At 49.3% G+C, this 18,359-nt stretch overlaps 1 protein-coding gene across 2 annotated transcripts; it reads left to right on the top strand.

The window, feature by feature from the left end:
- Positions 1-1,014: 1,014 nt before the first annotated feature.
- DUSP18 (dual specificity phosphatase 18) lies at positions 1,015-18,129 on the top strand. Of its 2 annotated transcripts, XM_030915208.1 has the most exons (3): positions 1,015-1,442; positions 5,112-5,788; positions 17,886-18,129. In XM_030915208.1, the coding sequence occupies exon 2, from the start codon at positions 5,189-5,191 to the stop codon at positions 5,753-5,755; it is 567 nt and encodes a 188-aa protein (XP_030771068.1). In that variant the 5' UTR covers positions 1,015-1,442; positions 5,112-5,188; the 3' UTR covers positions 5,756-5,788; positions 17,886-18,129. The 2 variants fall into 2 exon arrangements, with proteins under 2 accessions (XP_030771068.1, XP_010369138.1); XM_010370836.2 differs by lacking the exon at positions 17,886-18,129 and having other exon boundaries at positions 5,112-7,732.
- The last annotated feature ends 230 nt before the right edge of the window (positions 18,130-18,359 follow it).

Below are 18,359 nucleotides of genomic sequence, written 5' to 3'. Positions count from 1 at the left end.
ACTCAGTGGCGCAACAAATTTACCAATACTAGAAGGGGAGTAGGCTGCCAACTACTGGAAATACTCTCTGGAGGAGGCTGGCAACTACTGGAAATATTCTCTTTCAAGCAATAAATAATGGTCATTTTGAACCAAATTGCTTTCCACCTCAAGTCCTCCATGGATGGGAGCCTGGAGGATGCAGTGATGGGGGTTGTGGAATGGAAAGGAGCGTGGGTTTGTGAGGATCAGGGCCAGGCAGAGGGAACTGTGGGCTTTTCCAGGATCACTGGGGAACACAGAGGCTGAGGACCGTGGGTCGGGTTCGAGCTTTGGTGGACCTCGGCCTCTCCAGGCTATAAGGAGAGTCAGGGCTCACCACCTAGGGCGCCGGGACCACACGATGGATATCATGCCTGGGAGACTGAAGGGCCGGAACTGATTCTGAGAAAATGTGGACGGGAGATAGGGATTCCGGGTTCTCCCGGGAGTCTGGGTGATGGGAGTTCAGGCTTCAGGGAGTCCGAAGAGCTAGACTGGGAAGGGGCTGGTGCCCGGAGCTGGGAGAACCCCTACGCCGATTACTTAGCCGCGGCCCTATCGAGCGGGCGGTTCGAGCCCGAGGTGGCTCCGGTCCTGTAAATCGTGGAGGATCTCAGGTCCCCTGTGACCGAGGGCGTAGTCTGCTGTGTCATGGCGGCTTCCCTGTTCAAGAAACAGTTGGAAGCTGGAGGTCGGTTGGGAACCATGCTTGTTGGGCGCGCGGAGGCCAGTTGGGAACCATGTTCGTTGGGCGCGCTGAGGCCGGTTGCTTAGCCACGCTCGTTGGGCGCGCGGGGGCCGGTTGGGGGCCATGTTCGTTGGGCGCACGCAGACCTGGAATTAGTCCCTGGGCGGAGTCTGGAGCCGAGCGCGGCTGGTTGCCTGGGAGAAGCATAAGGCGGCGGGGGCGGGGGCGGGGGCGGGGGCGGGGGCGGGGGCGGGGGCGGGGGCGGGGGCGGGGGCGGGGGCGGGGGCGGGGGCGGGGGCGTCGGCGTCGCACATTTGCACAGAGCCCGGGCGGCTGCGGAAGCGGCGAGATTGTCCTTCGGCTGCAACCCTGCTGCGACCCGCTCCGTTGCCGTAGAAATGGGCAGGGCTGGATGGAGTAGGGTGCGGTGAGCTGAGCTGACCCTGCTTCACCACGGGGACTGCAGTGACCCCGGCTTGCCGGCAGGGCGGGTAACCGGTTGAATCAGGGTGGGGCTGCTCAGGGGCGTGGAGCCGAGGCCAGGATTTCTCTGAAGACCCAGCACAAGCGATTCCTTTCTGCGAAGAGACCATTGCTATGGAAACCAAAGCGCTAGGCCAGCGGAGATTGAGGCTCCCGAACGTGACTGGTCTTTCTCCCGAAGAACCTCGCCTGAGGCTTCCGGAAGCGGCTACTTCCTGAACGAACCCGCCCACCCTCCTGAGGGAGAGAGGTAAGACCCTCGTCCTGACAGCACGCAGGCGAAGAAACCTGTTCCAATGCCAGCTCCCCCAGGAAACCTACCCGGCCCACCGCTAGAGGTGGTGCCTCGCTCTCCTTAACTCTTGGACTTTGTTCCACGTTCATAACTTAGTATTTGACGAACGCCCCGCGATGTTTGTTCTTTTTTCCCACACATAATAGACCATAAAGATTGGCTTCCTTGCTTTATGACTGAACAAGTCCTTTTCCCCGCTGTGTCTCACCTTCCTCTTATGTAAAATGGAAATATTAAATCTAGACGCCGGTCTGATTAGGTTGCTTTGAAGATCGAACTGGATGAGGGAAGCCAAAGACTTCATAGGTTGTAAAGTGGTGAAACTGAACTGCTACCCAGTTGCTATTTTTTTCTTCTCCTCTCTCCCCCTCAAGCTAAACATTCTTTAGATCTCTTGTGGTTTTTTCAGGCGGTCTTTGCGACTTCCTAGGCTCCAACCTGGAAGAAATCTCTTTACACTTCCCTTTCACAGAGCCCTGCATTTTAACTTCCCTATCAGAAGCAAGAAAAATAGTTATCATTTTTAGAGGGCTTACTCTATGCCAAGCCCTGATAAAACTCTACGTGGGTTATCTCATTTAATTTTACAACATTCTTGTAAGGTAGGTACTGTTATCCTATTTTCAAGCTCTGTCTGCCTGAAATTGCCTGTTTACTATCTGTTTCTCCCGCTAGACTTTGAGCTCTCTGAGAAAAGGGGCCATGCCTGTCTTGTACATTTCAGTATCTCCAACACCTAATACAGTGCCTGATAGATACTTCTTTTCTTTTTTCTTTTTCTTTTTTTTTTTTTTTTTTTGAGACGGAGTCTCGCTCTGTCGCCCAGGCTGGAGCGCAGTGGCCGGATCTCAGCTCACTGCAAGCTCGGCTTCCCGGGTTCACGCCGTTTTCGTGCCTCAGCCTCCCGAGTAGCTGGGACTACAGGCGCCCGCCACCTCGCCCGGCTAGTTTTTTGTATTGTTTTTAGTAGAGACGGGGTTGCACCGTGTTAGCCAGGATGGTCTCGATCTCCTGACCTCGTGATCCGCCCGTCTCGGCCTCCCAAAGTGCTGGGATTACAGGCTTGAGCCACCGCGCCCGGCCTCTTTTTCTTTTTTTTTAGATGGAGTCTCACACTGTCGCCCAGGCTATAGTGCAGTGGCGCGATCTTGGCTCGCTGCAACCTCTACCTCCCGTGTTCAAGCAGTTCTCCTGTCTCAGCCACCTGAGTAGCTGGAACTACAGGCCCATGCCACCATGCCTGGCTAATTTTTGTATTTTTAGGAGAGACGAGGTTTCACCATGTTGGTCAGGCTGGTCTTGAACTCCTGACCTCTGCCCGCCTCAGCCTCCCGAAGTGCTGGGATTATAGGCATGAGCCACCATGCCCAGCCCTGATAGATACTTCTTTACTAGCATGAAAATAACTCCTCCCATCACTACCCTCACCCGCAAGAGCATTGTCACTTCTGCAAACTTTTAGTTGCTGTGATGAACAGCACATTCCTGGATTCCCGTTACCCACTGGGCACTGGTTTGGGGGGACGTCAATTCACTTCTCCGGATTTTCTGATGAGGATCCAGAATGTTCCTTAGCATTTAGGTTTCCATCTGGGTTCAGGAGGCTTTTTCTTTGCCCTTCATATCACCTTTATAACAAGCCAGCCCTCTCTGTCCTTCCTGGGATGAGTGTGATGCATTTGAGTCTAGGGCACTGGCAGGTAGGATTTGCCTATCCAACCTTTAGTCTTTCTCTTTAGTAGCCTCAGAACCACCCCCATCCCCATCCAGCCCCTCCCTGGAATTCTAGAGAAACATGGCCAGAGAACTCATTCTTTCCAGAAAAACCTCTCAGAAGGCAGAGTCATAGCTGTTGGGAGTCATTTCTTCATTCAACAAATATTTATCAAGCACCTACTTGTGGGGACACAGCGCTTGGCACTAGTTGGTGATAGAGTGGGAGTGAAGACAGACACCGTCATATCCTTAAAGGTTTCACAGTCTGTGGGAGAGACAGACATTCATCAAATAATCAGACAGATCAGGGCAAAACCACATCTTCAGTGTTAGGAAGGAGAGAACACAGGGCTAAGAAAGCCTGGAGCAGAGAGTTGGTCAAACATGAGGGAGGGGTGTGATCTGAGAAGATTTCCCTTAAAACAGTTACCTTTGAGTTGGTATCTTAAGGCTCCTCAGAATTCTGCAGTCTTCTGCTGAATGGACCAGATCAGGATCTGATAAGTTCATAAGGAAAGGGACTGAGAGATCAGCAGAGGCAAAGGCCACTAGCTGGAGAGGACAGGCTGTCCCTAAGGAACTCTAAGTGGCTCAGTTCACCTGAGGCCCTTCAGAGCATGGGGAAGCCTAATAAGAGGCTGGAGAGACAGGCAGGAGCCAGGTCACAAATGGCCTTGACAGCCAAACTAAGTGGCTCCATCTTATCCTGACAGTGGATAGCCACTGAAATATATTAAGCAGGGAAACAAAACTTTGGCTCCTCATTTCTCGTGCCTGGTGAAGACTGCCATTTGGCCTTGAAAGGTGTGATCTAAATCCAAATGCCCCTATTTCAGTGGGACATATAAAGATGTCCTGGCTTTGCAGCTTTGTTTAAGACTGAGAAAGTGAGGGTCCGGGAGTCTTAACGAATGCTCCAGGGACCCGGGCCGCACCTGAAGAGCACCAACGACTGCATGGTCCGCGGCGCAGGAAGCAGATCTGTGGCTGAACCCCTATGGCGATTACTTGGTGGCTGAGCCTATCAAGTGAGTGAAGGCAGGGAGTCTGCCTCTCCTTGGGGTGCATTTCCCAGCTCTGCTGCAGGCAGCATGATGCAGGTGTGGCAGGTCTTCCTGAGGCCCTGCTGCCTCTCTCTGCTTGCCCATGGGGTTGCTGTGGTGCCCATTATGCTGACTTCGGGAAGCTTTCAGCCACTCCCTTTCCCAGGCCCTCTTCAGAGGCAAGGTGCAGGAGCATATCTAACAATTTAGGACTTTGTATTTGACATCAGCTTCACATGGGCATATCCTATCTCTTTAAAGAGATTGTTCTTAGGAGGGGAAAATGGGGACCCTCCCTACTCTTATACCAACCTCCTCAGTGACTGCCAGCACAGTCGGCTCTGGTTCCGTGCCACTGGCTCAGGGCCTTATGATTTGGGCATAAAGTCAGAAGGCTGAGGAAGAAGACTGTGCAAGTGGTTCACACTCAGAGGGACTGGAAGGGAGGACAGAATTTGGAAGAGCAGCAAGAAGAGGGCTGCGTGAGCTTAAATGGAGAGTCAGACCAGGCACAGCGGAGGGACACAAGTCATCTGCCCAACTAGAACTGTGGGACCCCTCAAGGGAAGCCTCAAGTGCCAGACTTGGGGACCTGCGCTTTGTCCTATAGGGCAGTGCACATTAGACCACCTGAGAAGCAAGCTGAAAATGCAGGTTCATGCTCTTCCACCTGAGAGTCTGACTCTGTGGGTTTGGAGAGTGACCTGGGTATCGGTGCTTTCAATGAGTTTGCTGGGTAATTCTGCTGTGATGATCAGAGGACTACCGTGGGGAATGCTATAGGCCTATCCATCCATTTCCCAGGGATCCCCTGGATTTGGCCCCCTGGGTACCTGCCCTCTAAACATCCTCTCCCTCTCTGCAGTTTTCCATGGACACAGCCTAGCAGAAAGACGAAACCTTCATACTTCGCTGACTGCTGACCGCTGACTGACCGCCTTGATGACAGCACCCTCGTGTGCCTTCCCAGTTCAGTTCCGGCAGCCCTCAGTCAGCGGCCTCTCGCAGATAACCAAGAGCCTATATATCAGCAATGGTGTGGCCGCCAACAACAAGCTCATGCTGTCTAGCAACCAGATCACCATGGTCATTAATGTCTCAGTGGAGGTAGTGAACACCTTGTATGAGGATATCCAGTACATGCAGGTACCTGTAGCTGATGCCCCTAACTCACGTCTCTGTGACTTCTTTGACCCTATTGCTGACCATATCCACAGCGTGGAGATGAAGCAGGGCCGTACTCTGCTGCACTGTGCTGCTGGTGTGAGCCGCTCAGCCGCCCTGTGCCTCGCCTACCTCATGAAGTACCACGCCATGTCCCTGCTGGACGCCCACACGTGGACCAAGTCATGCCGGCCCATCATCCGACCCAACAGTGGCTTTTGGGAGCAGCTCATCCACTATGAGTTTCAGTTGTTTGGCAAGAATACCGTGCACATGGTCAGTTCCCCAATGGGAATGATCCCTGACATCTATGAGAAGGAAGTCCGTTTGATGATTCCACTGTGAGCCCTCCCACCAGCCCTTGCATTGGAGTCAGAGGTACAGATCTATTTTGATCCTACACCAAGATCCAAACTTGAACATTCTACTTTTGTTTATACAGAAAAAAACAGATGATGCCTTTTATGAGCACAAGGAATAAGAGTTGCTGTAGCTTTTAACTTTATAATCCATTTTTTTAAAGAGTGAACTCACTGGTTGTGAAATGGTGAAGGTTAATTTTCTGCCCTGTGAGTGACAGGCCTCTGCTGGCCAGGGGATAGGTTGAGGCAGATGATGTCCAGAAGCAAGAGGCCAGCACCCACTGCACATGGCAGGCCTGGAATCCTGCATCCCTCCCCAAAACCGAGTGACCCAGGAATGAATCTGCTACAATTCCACCTCGTTCTTCCACACCCAGAGCCAGAACCTTAAGCATCATGGTACCTCTTGCGCTTCTCACAGTAAGTGCCAATCTACTAGATAAATGGCCTTTAGGCAGTGCTCCAGGAATCCTGGGGGGTCCCAGGCCACCTGTGCTTCCACCTTCACTACAAGTGGCCCAATTCTGGTTTTCTAGGTTGTACTTATGCATAAGGTAGTTTTTAAAGAAAACATTCCACTGTTTAATTTTTTCTTTCTTTTTTTGAGATCATCTTGCTCTGTCACCCATGCTAGAGTGCAGTAGTGTGATGATGGCTCACTGTAGCCACAACCTCTCAGGCTCAAGTGATCCTCTTTACCTTAGCCTCCTGAGTGGCTGAGACTACAGATGTGTGCCACCATGCCCGCCTCATTTTTTTTCTTTTTTTATAGAGATGAGGTTTTACTATGTTGCCCAGACTGGTCTCAAACTCCTGGCCTCAGGCAATCCTCCTGCCTCAGCCTCCCAAAGTGTTGGTGAGCCACTGCACCCGGATACCACTGTATAAAAAATTAAAAAAAAAAAAAATTGTGAGTGCTATTGTACATGGCAAAGTTTCAAAGAGCTCTTGGCCATCCCTCACCAAACTTTGACGAAAGATGGTGTTGGTCCCCTTCTCCAGGGCACATGAGAAAAACAGGCCTGACATCAGGCTTCAGGGGTTCCTCTCACAGGCCTTGGCTTGGAAGGCTGGAGCTTTGGACCAATGCCCAGCCCTGTCACCTCCTCTTCATGCGACCTGGACCCCTGGGAGCATCACTGTCCTCATCGGTCCAGTGACAACCCTTTTCTCACAGAGTTGTCATGAAGATTCAACAATTTCTTGGCAGAATGCCTGGCACATGGTGTGTGCTTAGTGCAAATGGCAGCTCTCATCGTGAATGATAGACTCTTGAACGCTGCTGCTCCCAGGTCAGCACACACATCCTCATAATGGCATCTCTCCTTTCTGTGCACAGCCCTTTATTGTTAGAAAGTACTGTTCCAAAAAGTTACCCTGTGAAAAAGAAAAAAAATGGTTTAAGTCCTTTCAGACCCTACCTCAGAGGAGGCCTAGACTTAGAGCCTTTTGAGAGCTTCCATCTTGTTTAGGCGCAATCTAGGGGTCCTGAAGCAAGGAGCACAATTCCAGTGTCCCCCAACTACTTCTAAACAGTGATTGCAGCCTTGTTTAGAATCAATATGAAAACTTGGCACCCCGGCTGACTACGGGGATTCATAAGGGGGCAGTGTCAAAGGGACTAACGCGCGGACTCCATCAGCAGGCCCTGGAATTCAGGATTGTTCACATCCCGTCGGTGCCAAGGACCTGGCTCAAGACCACCTGTTCTGATCCAGAGGTTTTCAGCAAACAGCATTTGAAACAGAAGCACGGCTGCTCTGTTTGGCACCGAACTGTGGCTCCAGATTCCAGTGGAAGCCAAATGCTTTTTCTTTTACAGCTGGGTGCCTGTAATCCCAGTTACTTGGGAGATGAGGCAGGAGAATCACTTGAACCTGGGAGGCAGAGGTTGCAGTGAAACGAGATTGCACCATTGCACTCCAGCCTGGGCAACAAGAATGAGACTCCATCTCAAAAAAAATAAAAAAGGGAAAAGAAAAGAAAAAAAAAGAAATGCCTGGGACCAGAAATATTTGGATTATTTTCAGGTTAATATTTGCTTTACCTGCAGCAAATACTAGTTGAGCATCCCAACTCGAAAATCCAAAATGCTTAAATGAGTATTTCCTTTGAAGTCATTTCAGCTCTCAAAAAGTTTTAGATTTTGAGCATTTCAGATTTTTGGATTTGAGATCCATGAATGGGTCTCAAACTATATTTCACTTGGGCGGGCTGTTGTAGTTTTTTTCCAGTTGCTCATTGTTAGTATATAGAAATACAATTGAGGCCGGGCGTGGCGGCTCATGCCTGTAATGCCAGCACTTTGGGAGGTGGAGGTGGCCAGATCACTTGAGGTCAAGTGTTCGAGACCAGCCTGGCCAACATGGCAAAAGCCTCGTCTCTGCTAAAAATACAAAAGTTAGCAGGGCGTGGTGGCAAGTGCCTGTAATTCCAGCTACTGAGATTAGAGGCTGAGACAGGAGAATTACTTGAACCTGGGAGGCAGAGGTTGCAGCGAGCCAAGATCACGACATTGCACTCCCACCTGGGCAACAGAGCAAGACTCCATCTCAAAAAAAAAAAAGAAAAAAAATTGTTCTATGCCTTCTGGCCCCCATGGTTTTTTCTCGGAAATCCAGAGGCATTCTAACTATTGTTTCCCAACAGGTAATGCTTTATTTTTCCCCAGCTGCTTTTTAAGATTTTCTCCTTGTCTTTGGTTCTCATCAGTTTGACTATGATGTATATGGACATGGATTTCTTTGGGTTATCCTTATCAGAGTTCACAGAGCCACCTGATTGTGTTTCAGAAATCTGGGAAGTTCTCAGCTATGATTTCTTCAAATACTGTTTTCTGCACCATACTGTCCTGTACTTCTGTGTCACTGATAATATGAACATTAGACCTTTTGACATTGTCCATGAATTCCTGAGACTATTTATTTAAAAAAAAATTTTTTTTCTCTAGATGGGTGTGGTGGCATGCACCTATAGTCCCAGCTGTTTGTTGGGGCTGAAGTGAGAGATCACTTGAGCCCAGGAGGTCAAGGCTGCAGTGAGCCAATATTGCGCCACTGCACTCCAGCCTGGGTGACAAAGTGAGACCCTGTTTCAAAAAAAAAAAAATTTTTTTTTTTTCTCTCTGCTGCTCATTTTGGATAATGAGCAGTTTACTCTTGGTGCTGTAACAAATTACCACAAACTTGGTGGCTTAGTGGCTTAAAACAACATCCATATATTTTCTCACAATTTCTGTAGGTCAGAAGTTTGATTGGACTTGACTAGTCCTCTGCTTAAAGTCTCACAAGGTCAAAATCACGTTTCATAGGGCCAAAACCAAATGTGTTTTTCCCTGGAGGCTCTGAGGAAGAATTTGCTTCCATGTTCATTTGGGTTCTTGGCTGAATTTAGTTCATTGCAGTTGTAGGGGTAGAGGACCCTGTTTTCTTAGCTGTCAGCTGGGGGCTGGCCTTTTCTCCGTAGAAGCTGCCCACACGCTGGTGCTTTCTGTGTGTCCCCCTCCAGAAATAGCTTGAATTCTTCTCACACTTTAAATACCTCTAACTTGGCCGGCAGGTGGCTCAAGCCTGTAATCCCAGCACTTTGGGAGGCCGAGACGGGCGGATCACGAGGTCAGGAGATCGAGACCATCCTGGCTAACATGGTGAAACCCCGTCTCTACTAAAAACTACAAAAAACTAGCCGGGCGAGGTGGTGGCGCCTGTAGTCCCAGCTACCCGGGAGGCTGAGGCAGGAGAATGGCGTGAACCTGGGAGGCGGAGCTTGCAGTGAGCTGAGATCCGGCCATAGCACTCCAACCTGGGTGACAGAGCGAGACTCCGTCTCAAATAAATAAATAAATAAATACCTCTAACTTTTCCTTCTGTTACATCTAAGTCCAGCCAAAGAGAATCACTTTGCTTTAAAAGACTCGTGTGATTAGAATGAGCCCACTAAAATAAAAATAAAATCAGTTATATCTGCACAAGTTACATCTGCAGTCTCCTTTGTCATATAAAGTAACATTCACATTTTCCAGGGAATAGGTCAGAAACATCATTTCCGAATCTTGATGCTTATGTTTTCTTAGTTGTAAAATTCTTATTTAGCCTGTAATCCCTCCAGTTTGGGAGGCTGAGGCAGGTGGATCACCTGAGGTCAGGAGTTTGAGACCAGCCTGGTCAACATGGTGAAACCCTGTCTATTCTACTAAAAATTCAAAAGTTAGCCAGGCATGGTGGCACGTGCCTATAGTCCCAGCTACTCCAGAGGCTTAGGAGAATCATTGAACCCAGGAGGCAGGTGGTTGCACCACTGTACTTCAGCCTGGGTGACAAGAGCGAAACTCCATCTCAATGAATAAATAAATAAACAAATAAGTATATAAATAAAAAAAGAAACATTTAAAAAAATAATAAAATTCCTATTTGATTGTTTTCTTTGTCCTCTATTTCTCCGTTAAGACTTTCCATCTTTCATTTTTTTTTTTTTTTTTTTTTTTTTTTTTTTTTTTGAGGCGGAGTCTCACTCTGTCGCCCGGACTGGAGTGCAGTGGCCAGATCTCAGCTCACTGCAAGCTCCGCCTCCCGGGTTTACGCCATTCTCCTGCCTCAGCCTCCCGAGTAGCTGGGACTACAGGCGCCCGCCACCTCGCCCGGCTAGTTTTTTGTATTTTTAGTAGAGACGGGGTTTCACCGTGTTAGCCAGGATGGTCTCGATCTCCTGACCTCGTGATCCGCCCGTCTCGGCCTCCCAAAGTGCTGGGATTACAGGCTTGAGCCACCGCGCCCGGCCCCATCTTTCATTTTTAAAGTCTTTCTGGGCTGGACGTGGTGGCTCATGCCTATAATCCCAGTATTTTGGGAGGCTGAGGCGGGTGGATTACCTGAGGATCAGGAGTTCGAGACCAGCCTGACCAACATGTTGAAACCCCGTCTCTAAAAATGCAAAAAATTAGCTGGATGTGGTGGCAGGCACCTGTAATCACAGCTACCCGGAAGGCTGAGACAGGAGAATCGCTTGAACCCAGGAGGTGGAGGTTGCAGTGAGCCGAGATCACGCTATTGAACTCGAGCCTAAGCAACAAAAGTGAAACTCCATCGTCTTTTTCTGATAATTCCAACATCTGGGTCATCTCAGGGTCCAGACTTTCGTCATTCTTTGTGTGTAATTTTGATTGTATCCCAGGCATTTTGAGCAGGTCTTGTTTAAATCCCACGGAAAATGTCAGGTTTTTGTTTTAGGAGGCAGTTGACCCTCTTAGGTTCAGTTCTGATCTGTCTCCTGTGGGCTGTTGTAGTTCCAATATCAGTTCAGTTTCAAAGCCTTTGCCATGTAAATCAGAACAGTCCTAAGCTTATGCCACCCAGTGACCAGTCTGAAACCTGGGTGTTCTGCCTAATAGTTCAGTTCTCATTCACTGGAATACTGTTTAGAGTCAGATGTATGCATGTGAGCCTACACATTCATGTGCAACTTAATGGGATCTATTTCACAAGCTCTCTCCTGTCCACATTCTTGCCCACACTCTCCAGCTTTCAAGACCCCTCATTTTCCTGGCCCTTTAGCTAGAAATTGGGACCTTTAGTCTCCCCGCTCTGTTACGTACCTTCCATGGCGGGGTGTGCTCTTGGGCCAGGTGACAGGATGAAGAGAGAAAAAAGGCAACGGAGATTCCCCTCTTCTACTTTTCAGATCGCAGATGCTTTGGACAGATGAAAGATTCTGCTCTGTCAGAGTTTTAGGTGCTTTTCTGGCTGCCACTGCTACTGCTGCTACCAAAAAAAAAAAATTTCTGGAGACAGAGTCTCGCTGTGTTGCCCAGGCTGGTCTCAAACTCCTGGCCTCAGCATCCCAAAGTTCTGGGATTACAGGCATGAACGACTGCACCCAGCCCTGTTAATAGTTCTTTTTCAGAGTCCTCAGATGCATTCTTTTTTGTTTTTTTTTTGTTTTTTTTTTTTGAGAAGGAGTCTCGCTCTGTCGCCCAGGCTGGAGTGCAGTGGCGTGATCTCTGCTCACTGCAAGCTCCGCCCCTCCCGGGTTCACACCATTCTCCTGCCTCAGCCTCCCTAGAAGTTGGGACTACAGGCGCCCACCACCACGCCCGGCTAATTTTTTTGTATTTTTAGTAGAGACGGGGTTTCACCGTATTCACCAGGATGGTCTCGATCTCCTGATCTCATGATCCACCTGCTTCGGCCTCCCAAAGTGCTGGGATTACAGGTGTGAGCCACCGCGCCCGGCCGTCAGATGCATTCTTTCCAGGGCTTTTAGTTGCAGCCAGTGGGAGACACAGACTATGCTTAATCTATCTATCTTAGAACTGGAACCCTGAGGACTTACTTTTTTTTTTTAACTAAAAAAAAATTTTTTTTGAGATGGTCTTATTTTGTTGCCCAGGCTAGATACCGTGGTGTGATCACCACTCACTGCAGCCTCAACCTCCCAGCCTCCAGTGATCCTCTTACCTCAGCCTCCTGAGTAACTGGAACTTAGAGGCACTCACCACCATACCTAGCTAATTATTATTATTTTTTGAGACGGAGTCTCACTCTGTCGCCCAGGCTGGAGTGCAGTGGCACAATCTCAGCTCATTGCAAGCTCCGCCTCCTGGGTTCACACCATTCTTCTGCCTCAGCCTCCCGAGTAGCTGGGACTACAGGCACCCGCCACCACGCCCGGCTAATTTTCTGTACTTTTAGTAGAGATGGGGTGTCACCATGTTAGCCAGGATGGTCTCGATTTCCTGACCTAGTGATCTGCCTGCCTCGGCCTCCCAAAGTGCTGGGATTACAGGCGTGAGTCATCACGCCTGGCCTATTTTTTAAATCTTTAAAAAAATTTTTTTAGAGACAGGGTCTCACCATGTTGCCCAGGCTGGTCTCAAATTCCTGGGCTCAAGTGATCTACCTGTCTTGGCTTCCCAAAGTGCTGGGATTATAGGCGTGACCCACTACACACGGCCAGAATTTTTTTTTTTTTTTTTTGAGACAGAGTCTTGCTCTGTCACCCAGGCTAAAGTGCAATGGCCTGATCTCGGCTCACTGCAATCTCCGCCTCCTGGGTTCAGGCAGTTCTGCCTCAACCTCCCAAGTAGCTGAGATTACAGGTGCCTGCCACCATGCCCAACTAATTTTTTTTTTTTTTTTTTTTTTTTGTATTTTTAGTAGAGACAGGGTTTCACCATGTTGGCCAGGCTGGTCTCAAACTCCTGACCTCAGGTGATCCACCCGCCTCAGCCTCCCAAAGTGCTGGCATTACAGGTGTGAGCCACTGCACCCAGCCCAGAAATTCATTTTACATGCTCATTTGTAGAAAAAGGAAAAGGAAAACAAATATGGTCCAGCCACAATATCCCTGTCTTCTAACCAAGTCAACATGTTAGTATTGTGACCTAGGTCCTTTCTCCTGCGCATTTTTTCATAGGTGAGTAAACATAATTTTCATTCCTCCTTTTTTAAGTTTTAATCACTTTTTATATTTTTATACAAAATAGAGATAGGGTTTCACTATGTTGGCCACGCTGGTCTCGAACTCCTGGGCTCAAGTGATCCTTCCTCCTCAGCCTCCCAAAGTGCTGGGATTACAGGCATGAGCCACTGGGCCCAGCCATTCCTCCTTTCTAACTCTTTTTAAATATTCAGAATTGGACATGATGAGACCAGGATTTCATCTCCTAAGTGGGAGAGGTTAAGGTTGAGGGCTTTTGAGAGGGTCCACGTCCTTTTCCCAAACAGTGCACGCTCTTTTGGACTCAGAGTAGAGCAACCTTTTACTCAGACAACCTAGGAAGAAGGTCATGTTGAGGTTTGAATGCAGTCCTATAGTAGGGGAGAAAGAAATGGTCCCATAGCCTAACACCCTGGCTTAGAACAGGGATTCTAGGCCTCTGTTTGATTACATGAACCTTTAACATTCTCCAAAAGTGAGGAATCACTTTCTTTCCAAAGTCAATTAAATTTGGTTTGAGAAGTTTTTGTGAAGTTTATAATGCCCTGTCAGATAAACAGGAACATGCTGTTGGCCCTGAGGATTTCTCTGAATGACCAATGTTGAGATGGTGATCTAATTACAAATCCCAGGGACAGGTAGCTCTTGACCTTGAAGCACACAGCCCTGCTTCCCTATCCTGGGATGTTAAATCTAAATGTCCTTAGAGGCCAAGTGCAGTGGCTCATGCCTGTAATCCCAGCAATTTGGATGGCTGAGGCAGGAGGATCACTTGAGCTTGGGAATTTGCTATCAGCCTGGGCAACATAGTGAGGCTCCTTCTCTACAAAAAGTTAAAAAAAAAAAAAAAAAAAGCCCAGCATGGTGGTGCACACCTGTAGTCCCAGCTACTCAGAAGGCTGAGGTGGGAGGATGGCTTGAGCCCAAGGAAGTCAAGGCTGCATTGAGCTATGATGGCACCACTGCACTGCGTCCTCGGCAACAGAGCGAGACCCTTTTGCCCAGGATGCAGTGCAGTGGTGCCTCCATAAATGAATAAAAATAAGAAAAAAAAAAAAAGTCCTAAGAATCCATTATTTTCCACCTCTGGATCGCGGCCCAATATCACCTAAGAAGGAGCTTGGGATGAATGTTGAGAGGTGTGGATTGTCATCCTGACTTTCACCTCTTGGCTTTGACTTCAGCCAGACCCTGGAATTTTTCTGAAATGTTGCTTCCTCTGTAAAATGGGAATCAGTGCCACCCGTGCATGAGAAGGTACCCCACAGACCTCTATTTACAGAAAGCACAATTGACTCTGGGCTCCCAACTGTGACGCTGAAGTCCACCATCATGTTTATACTGAAACCGGATTTCCTTCAGACGCCTTCTAGCTGGTTCCTGGGTATAGAAGGGATACTAAGGCAGGCCCATTTCTGGGAGACAAGCTAGATGTGCCCTTGGCAAAATATTTGTAATTACTTTTCCTGGGGGAAAAAAAAGAGGATATTTTGTTGACTGAGCTGGGCAATGCCAGGCTAGTGGCTCCTTCTTTTCTTTTTCTTTTCTTTTCTTTCTTTTTTTTTTTTTTTCCCACCCTGTTACCCAGACTGGAGTGCAGTAGTGTAATCATGACCCACTATAGCCTCCCACCTCAGCCTCCCAAGTAGCTGGGACTATAGGCTCTCTCCTGGGCTTCCTGACGGCCATGGTGGCTAAGAAGGCCCAAAGGTGGTGATCATACACTGTGGGGACATCAACATTTCTGGCAATGTCCGTAGAAACAAGTTGAAGTACCTGGCCTTCCTCCACAAGCACATAAACAGCAACCCTTCCCGATGCACCTGCCACTTCTGGGCCCCCACCACTTCCAGGTCCCCAGCCGCATCTTCTGGTGGACAGCGGGGCAAGGAGACCAAGGAGGCCAGGCCGCCCGGGACTACTTCAAGGTGTGTAATGGCATTCCACCGCCCTATGACGAAAAAGCGGGTGGTGGTTCCTGCTGCCTTCCAGGTCGTGCATCTGAAGCCTGCAAGGAAGTTTGCCTACCTGGGGCACCTGGCTCACGAGGTTGGCTGGAAGTACCAGACAGTGACAGCCGCCCTCTAGGAGAAGAGGAAGAAGGCCAAGATCCACTACCGGAATAAGAAACAGCTCACGAGATGACCGGGCACGGGGGCTCACGCCTGTAATCCCAGAACTTTGGGAGGCAGAGGTGGATGGATCACGAGGTCAGAAGATCGAAACCGCCGGGCGCGGTGGCTCAAGCCTGTAATCCCAGCACTTTGGGAGGCCGAGACGGGCGGATCATGAGGTCAGGAGATCGAGACCATCCTGGCTAATACCGTGAAACCCCGTCTCTACTAAAAAATACAAAAAACTAGCCGGGCGACGAGGTGGGCGCCTGTAGTCCCAGCTACTCGGGAGGCTGAGACAGGAGAATGGCGTGAACCCGGGAGGCGGAGCTTGCAGTGAGCTGAGAGCCGGCCACTGCACTCCAGCCTGGGCGGCAGAGCAAGACTCCGTCTCAAAAAAAAAAAAAAAAGGCCGGGCGCGGTGGCTCAAGCCTGTAATCCCAGCACTTTGGGAGGCCGAGACGGGCGGATCACGAGGTCAGGAGATCGAGGCCATCCTGGCTAACATGGTGAAACCCCGTCTCTACTAAAAATACAAAAAACTAGCCGGGCGAGGTGGCGGGCGCCTGTAGTCCCAGCTACTCGGGAGGCTGAGGCAGGAGAATGGCGTAAACCCGGGAGGCGGAGCTTGCAGTGAGCTGAGATCTGGCCACTGCACTCCAGTCCGGGCGACAGAGCGAGACTCCGCCTCAAAAAAAAAAAAAAAAAAAAAAAAAAAAGAAGATCGAAACCATCCTGGCTAACAACGGTGAAACCCCGTCTCTACCAAAAAAAAGCAAAAAAAAAAAAATACAAAAAAATATCCGGGCGTGGTGGCGGGCACCTGTAGTCCCAGCTGCTCAGGAGGCTGAGGCAGGAGAATGGCGTGAACCCGGGAGGCAGAGCTTTCAGTGAGCCGAGATCACGCCACTGCACTCCAGCCTCTGCGACAGAGCAAGACTCCGTCTCAAAAAAAAGAAACCAGCTCATGAGGCTACAGAAACAGGCCGAAAAGAACGTGGAGAAGGAAACACAAATACACAGATGTACTCAAGACCCATGGACTCCTGCTCTGAGCCCAATAAATACTGTTTATTCCTCAATAAATAAAAACAGGGAACGTTGCTTTGGCTTGATTGATTTTGGGCTCCAGCATAACAAGGGTTCTTCTCCAGAGAAAGTCTAAACATACAAACAAATTCCCAGCCTAGGCAGCAGGTGCAGCTGGGATGCTGGCAGTGTTTAGAGGAGGGAGGCGGCCAGGCATGGTGGCTTAGGGCTGTATCCCAAGCACTTTGGGAGGCCGAGGTGGGCGGATCAGCCTGGCCAACGTGGTGAAACCTAGTCTCTACTAAAATACAAAAAAATTAGCCGGATGTGGTGGTGTGCACTTGTAGTTCCAGCTACTCAGGAGGCTGAGGCAGGAGAATCGCTTGAACCCAGGAGGCGGAGGTTGCAGTGAGCTGAGATCACACCACTGCACTCCAGCCTGGGCGACAGAGCAAGACTCTGTCTCAAAAAAAAAAGAGGAGGAAGGGGGCACATGAGGGTTGTGGTAGTCGGGATAGGATAGGGCTGCAGGAGACCTAGACACTGAAAGACTTAAGCAGGCATAGAGAACAGGGGTGGTCCCCAGTAGCCAAAGGGTTCAGGGCAGTGGGGTAGGCTTAGAAACATCAGAACATCCAGGGCTTCAAATACCAGACCAGGGAGCCCAGGCCTTGTCCTGCCAGTGGTGGGGAGCACAGAAGGCAGGCACTAGCCGTCACTGAGCAAACATCTACTAAGTGCATGCTGCGGGCGAGGACTGTGCAGTACTTGGTTAGGGAGGATGCAGAGGTGTGGCTGACAAGACCCCACCCAGAACAGAATGCTCCCAGGCTAATTCCTCATAGGGCTCCAGGCTATGTCCTCAAGTCCTCAATCACTCACTCAACAGATACTCACTGATATGGTAGCTAGCCTCAGAGATGTCCTCAGTAATCCCGTCTTCCTGGTAGTCCTGCCCTTGTGTAGTCAATGTGGGAAGGGCTCATATTAAATAGACTTGTAACCAATAAGATACTGGAGAAATGACAAGAGTGTGACCTTTGAGATTAGATTTAAAAGGACTTTGTGGTTTCTGGCTGTCCTGAATCACTCACTCTGGTGGACACTACTATGTGTTGAGGACACTCAAGGGGCCCTATGGAGAAGCCCCCATGGCAAGGAACTGAGGCCTCCTGCCAACAGCCACGTGAATGCCCCATTTCGAATGTAAATCTGAAACCACCTTTGCAAAATTGTGCCTGACACAGTGAAAGATCTAACTTAATCGATTCCATCTTGCTTTAACCTCCAAGTTGTCTTTGTTCATTCCTGGGCATAGGCAGAACTAACATTTGGAGAAACCTAGTTTATAGTTTATAGATTAAAATGAAGATGATAACAGCCCTTTCCCAAAGCAGACCTCTTTCTTGCCTAGGGAGGGACTAGATTGCCTATATAGGACTAACAGCCACAAGATTAGAAATTATGGTTTAGGAGTCATGCAGCTGGAGGCTGCAAGATTCTGACCCTCTCTAAACTGCTCGCGATATTTTGCAGATCCTGTACCTGATGGATCAGCTGGCACCACCCAGATGGATAAACTAGCTCATCTGATCTTGTGGCCCCCACCCAGGAACTGGGCACTAGAAGACAGCTTCAACATCCTAGGATTTCATCCCTGACCAATCAGCACTCTTGTCTCACTGGCTTCCCCCAACCCACCAAGTTGTCCTTAAAAACTCTGCTCCCTGAATGGTCGGGGAGACTGATTTCAGTAATAATAAAACTCTGGTCTCCTGCACAGCAGGCTGTGTGTGAATTACTCTTTCTGTATTGGCAATTCCCGTCTTGATAAATCGGCTTTGTCTAGGCAGTGGGCAAAGTGAACCCATTGTAGGATCACAAGTCCTCCAGCCCCAGCCAAGCTTTCAGATGACTGAAGCTCAGGTCAACATCTTGACTACAACTTCATGAGAAACTCAACCAGAAACAACCCACTAAGCCACTCCCGAATTCCTGATCCACTGAAAC

The sequence above is a fragment of the Rhinopithecus roxellana genome, chromosome 13 (genome assembly GCF_007565055.1).
Source record: "Rhinopithecus roxellana isolate Shanxi Qingling chromosome 13, ASM756505v1, whole genome shotgun sequence".
Lineage (NCBI taxonomy): Eukaryota > Metazoa > Chordata > Mammalia > Primates > Cercopithecidae > Rhinopithecus > Rhinopithecus roxellana.
This window is presented reverse-complemented; position numbering and strand designations above follow the sequence as displayed.

Coding starts and splice junctions, on each gene's coding strand:
- DUSP18 (XM_030915208.1), top strand. CDS start 5,189: ATGACAGCACCCTCGTGTGCCTTCCCAGTTCAGTTCCGGCAGCCCTCA.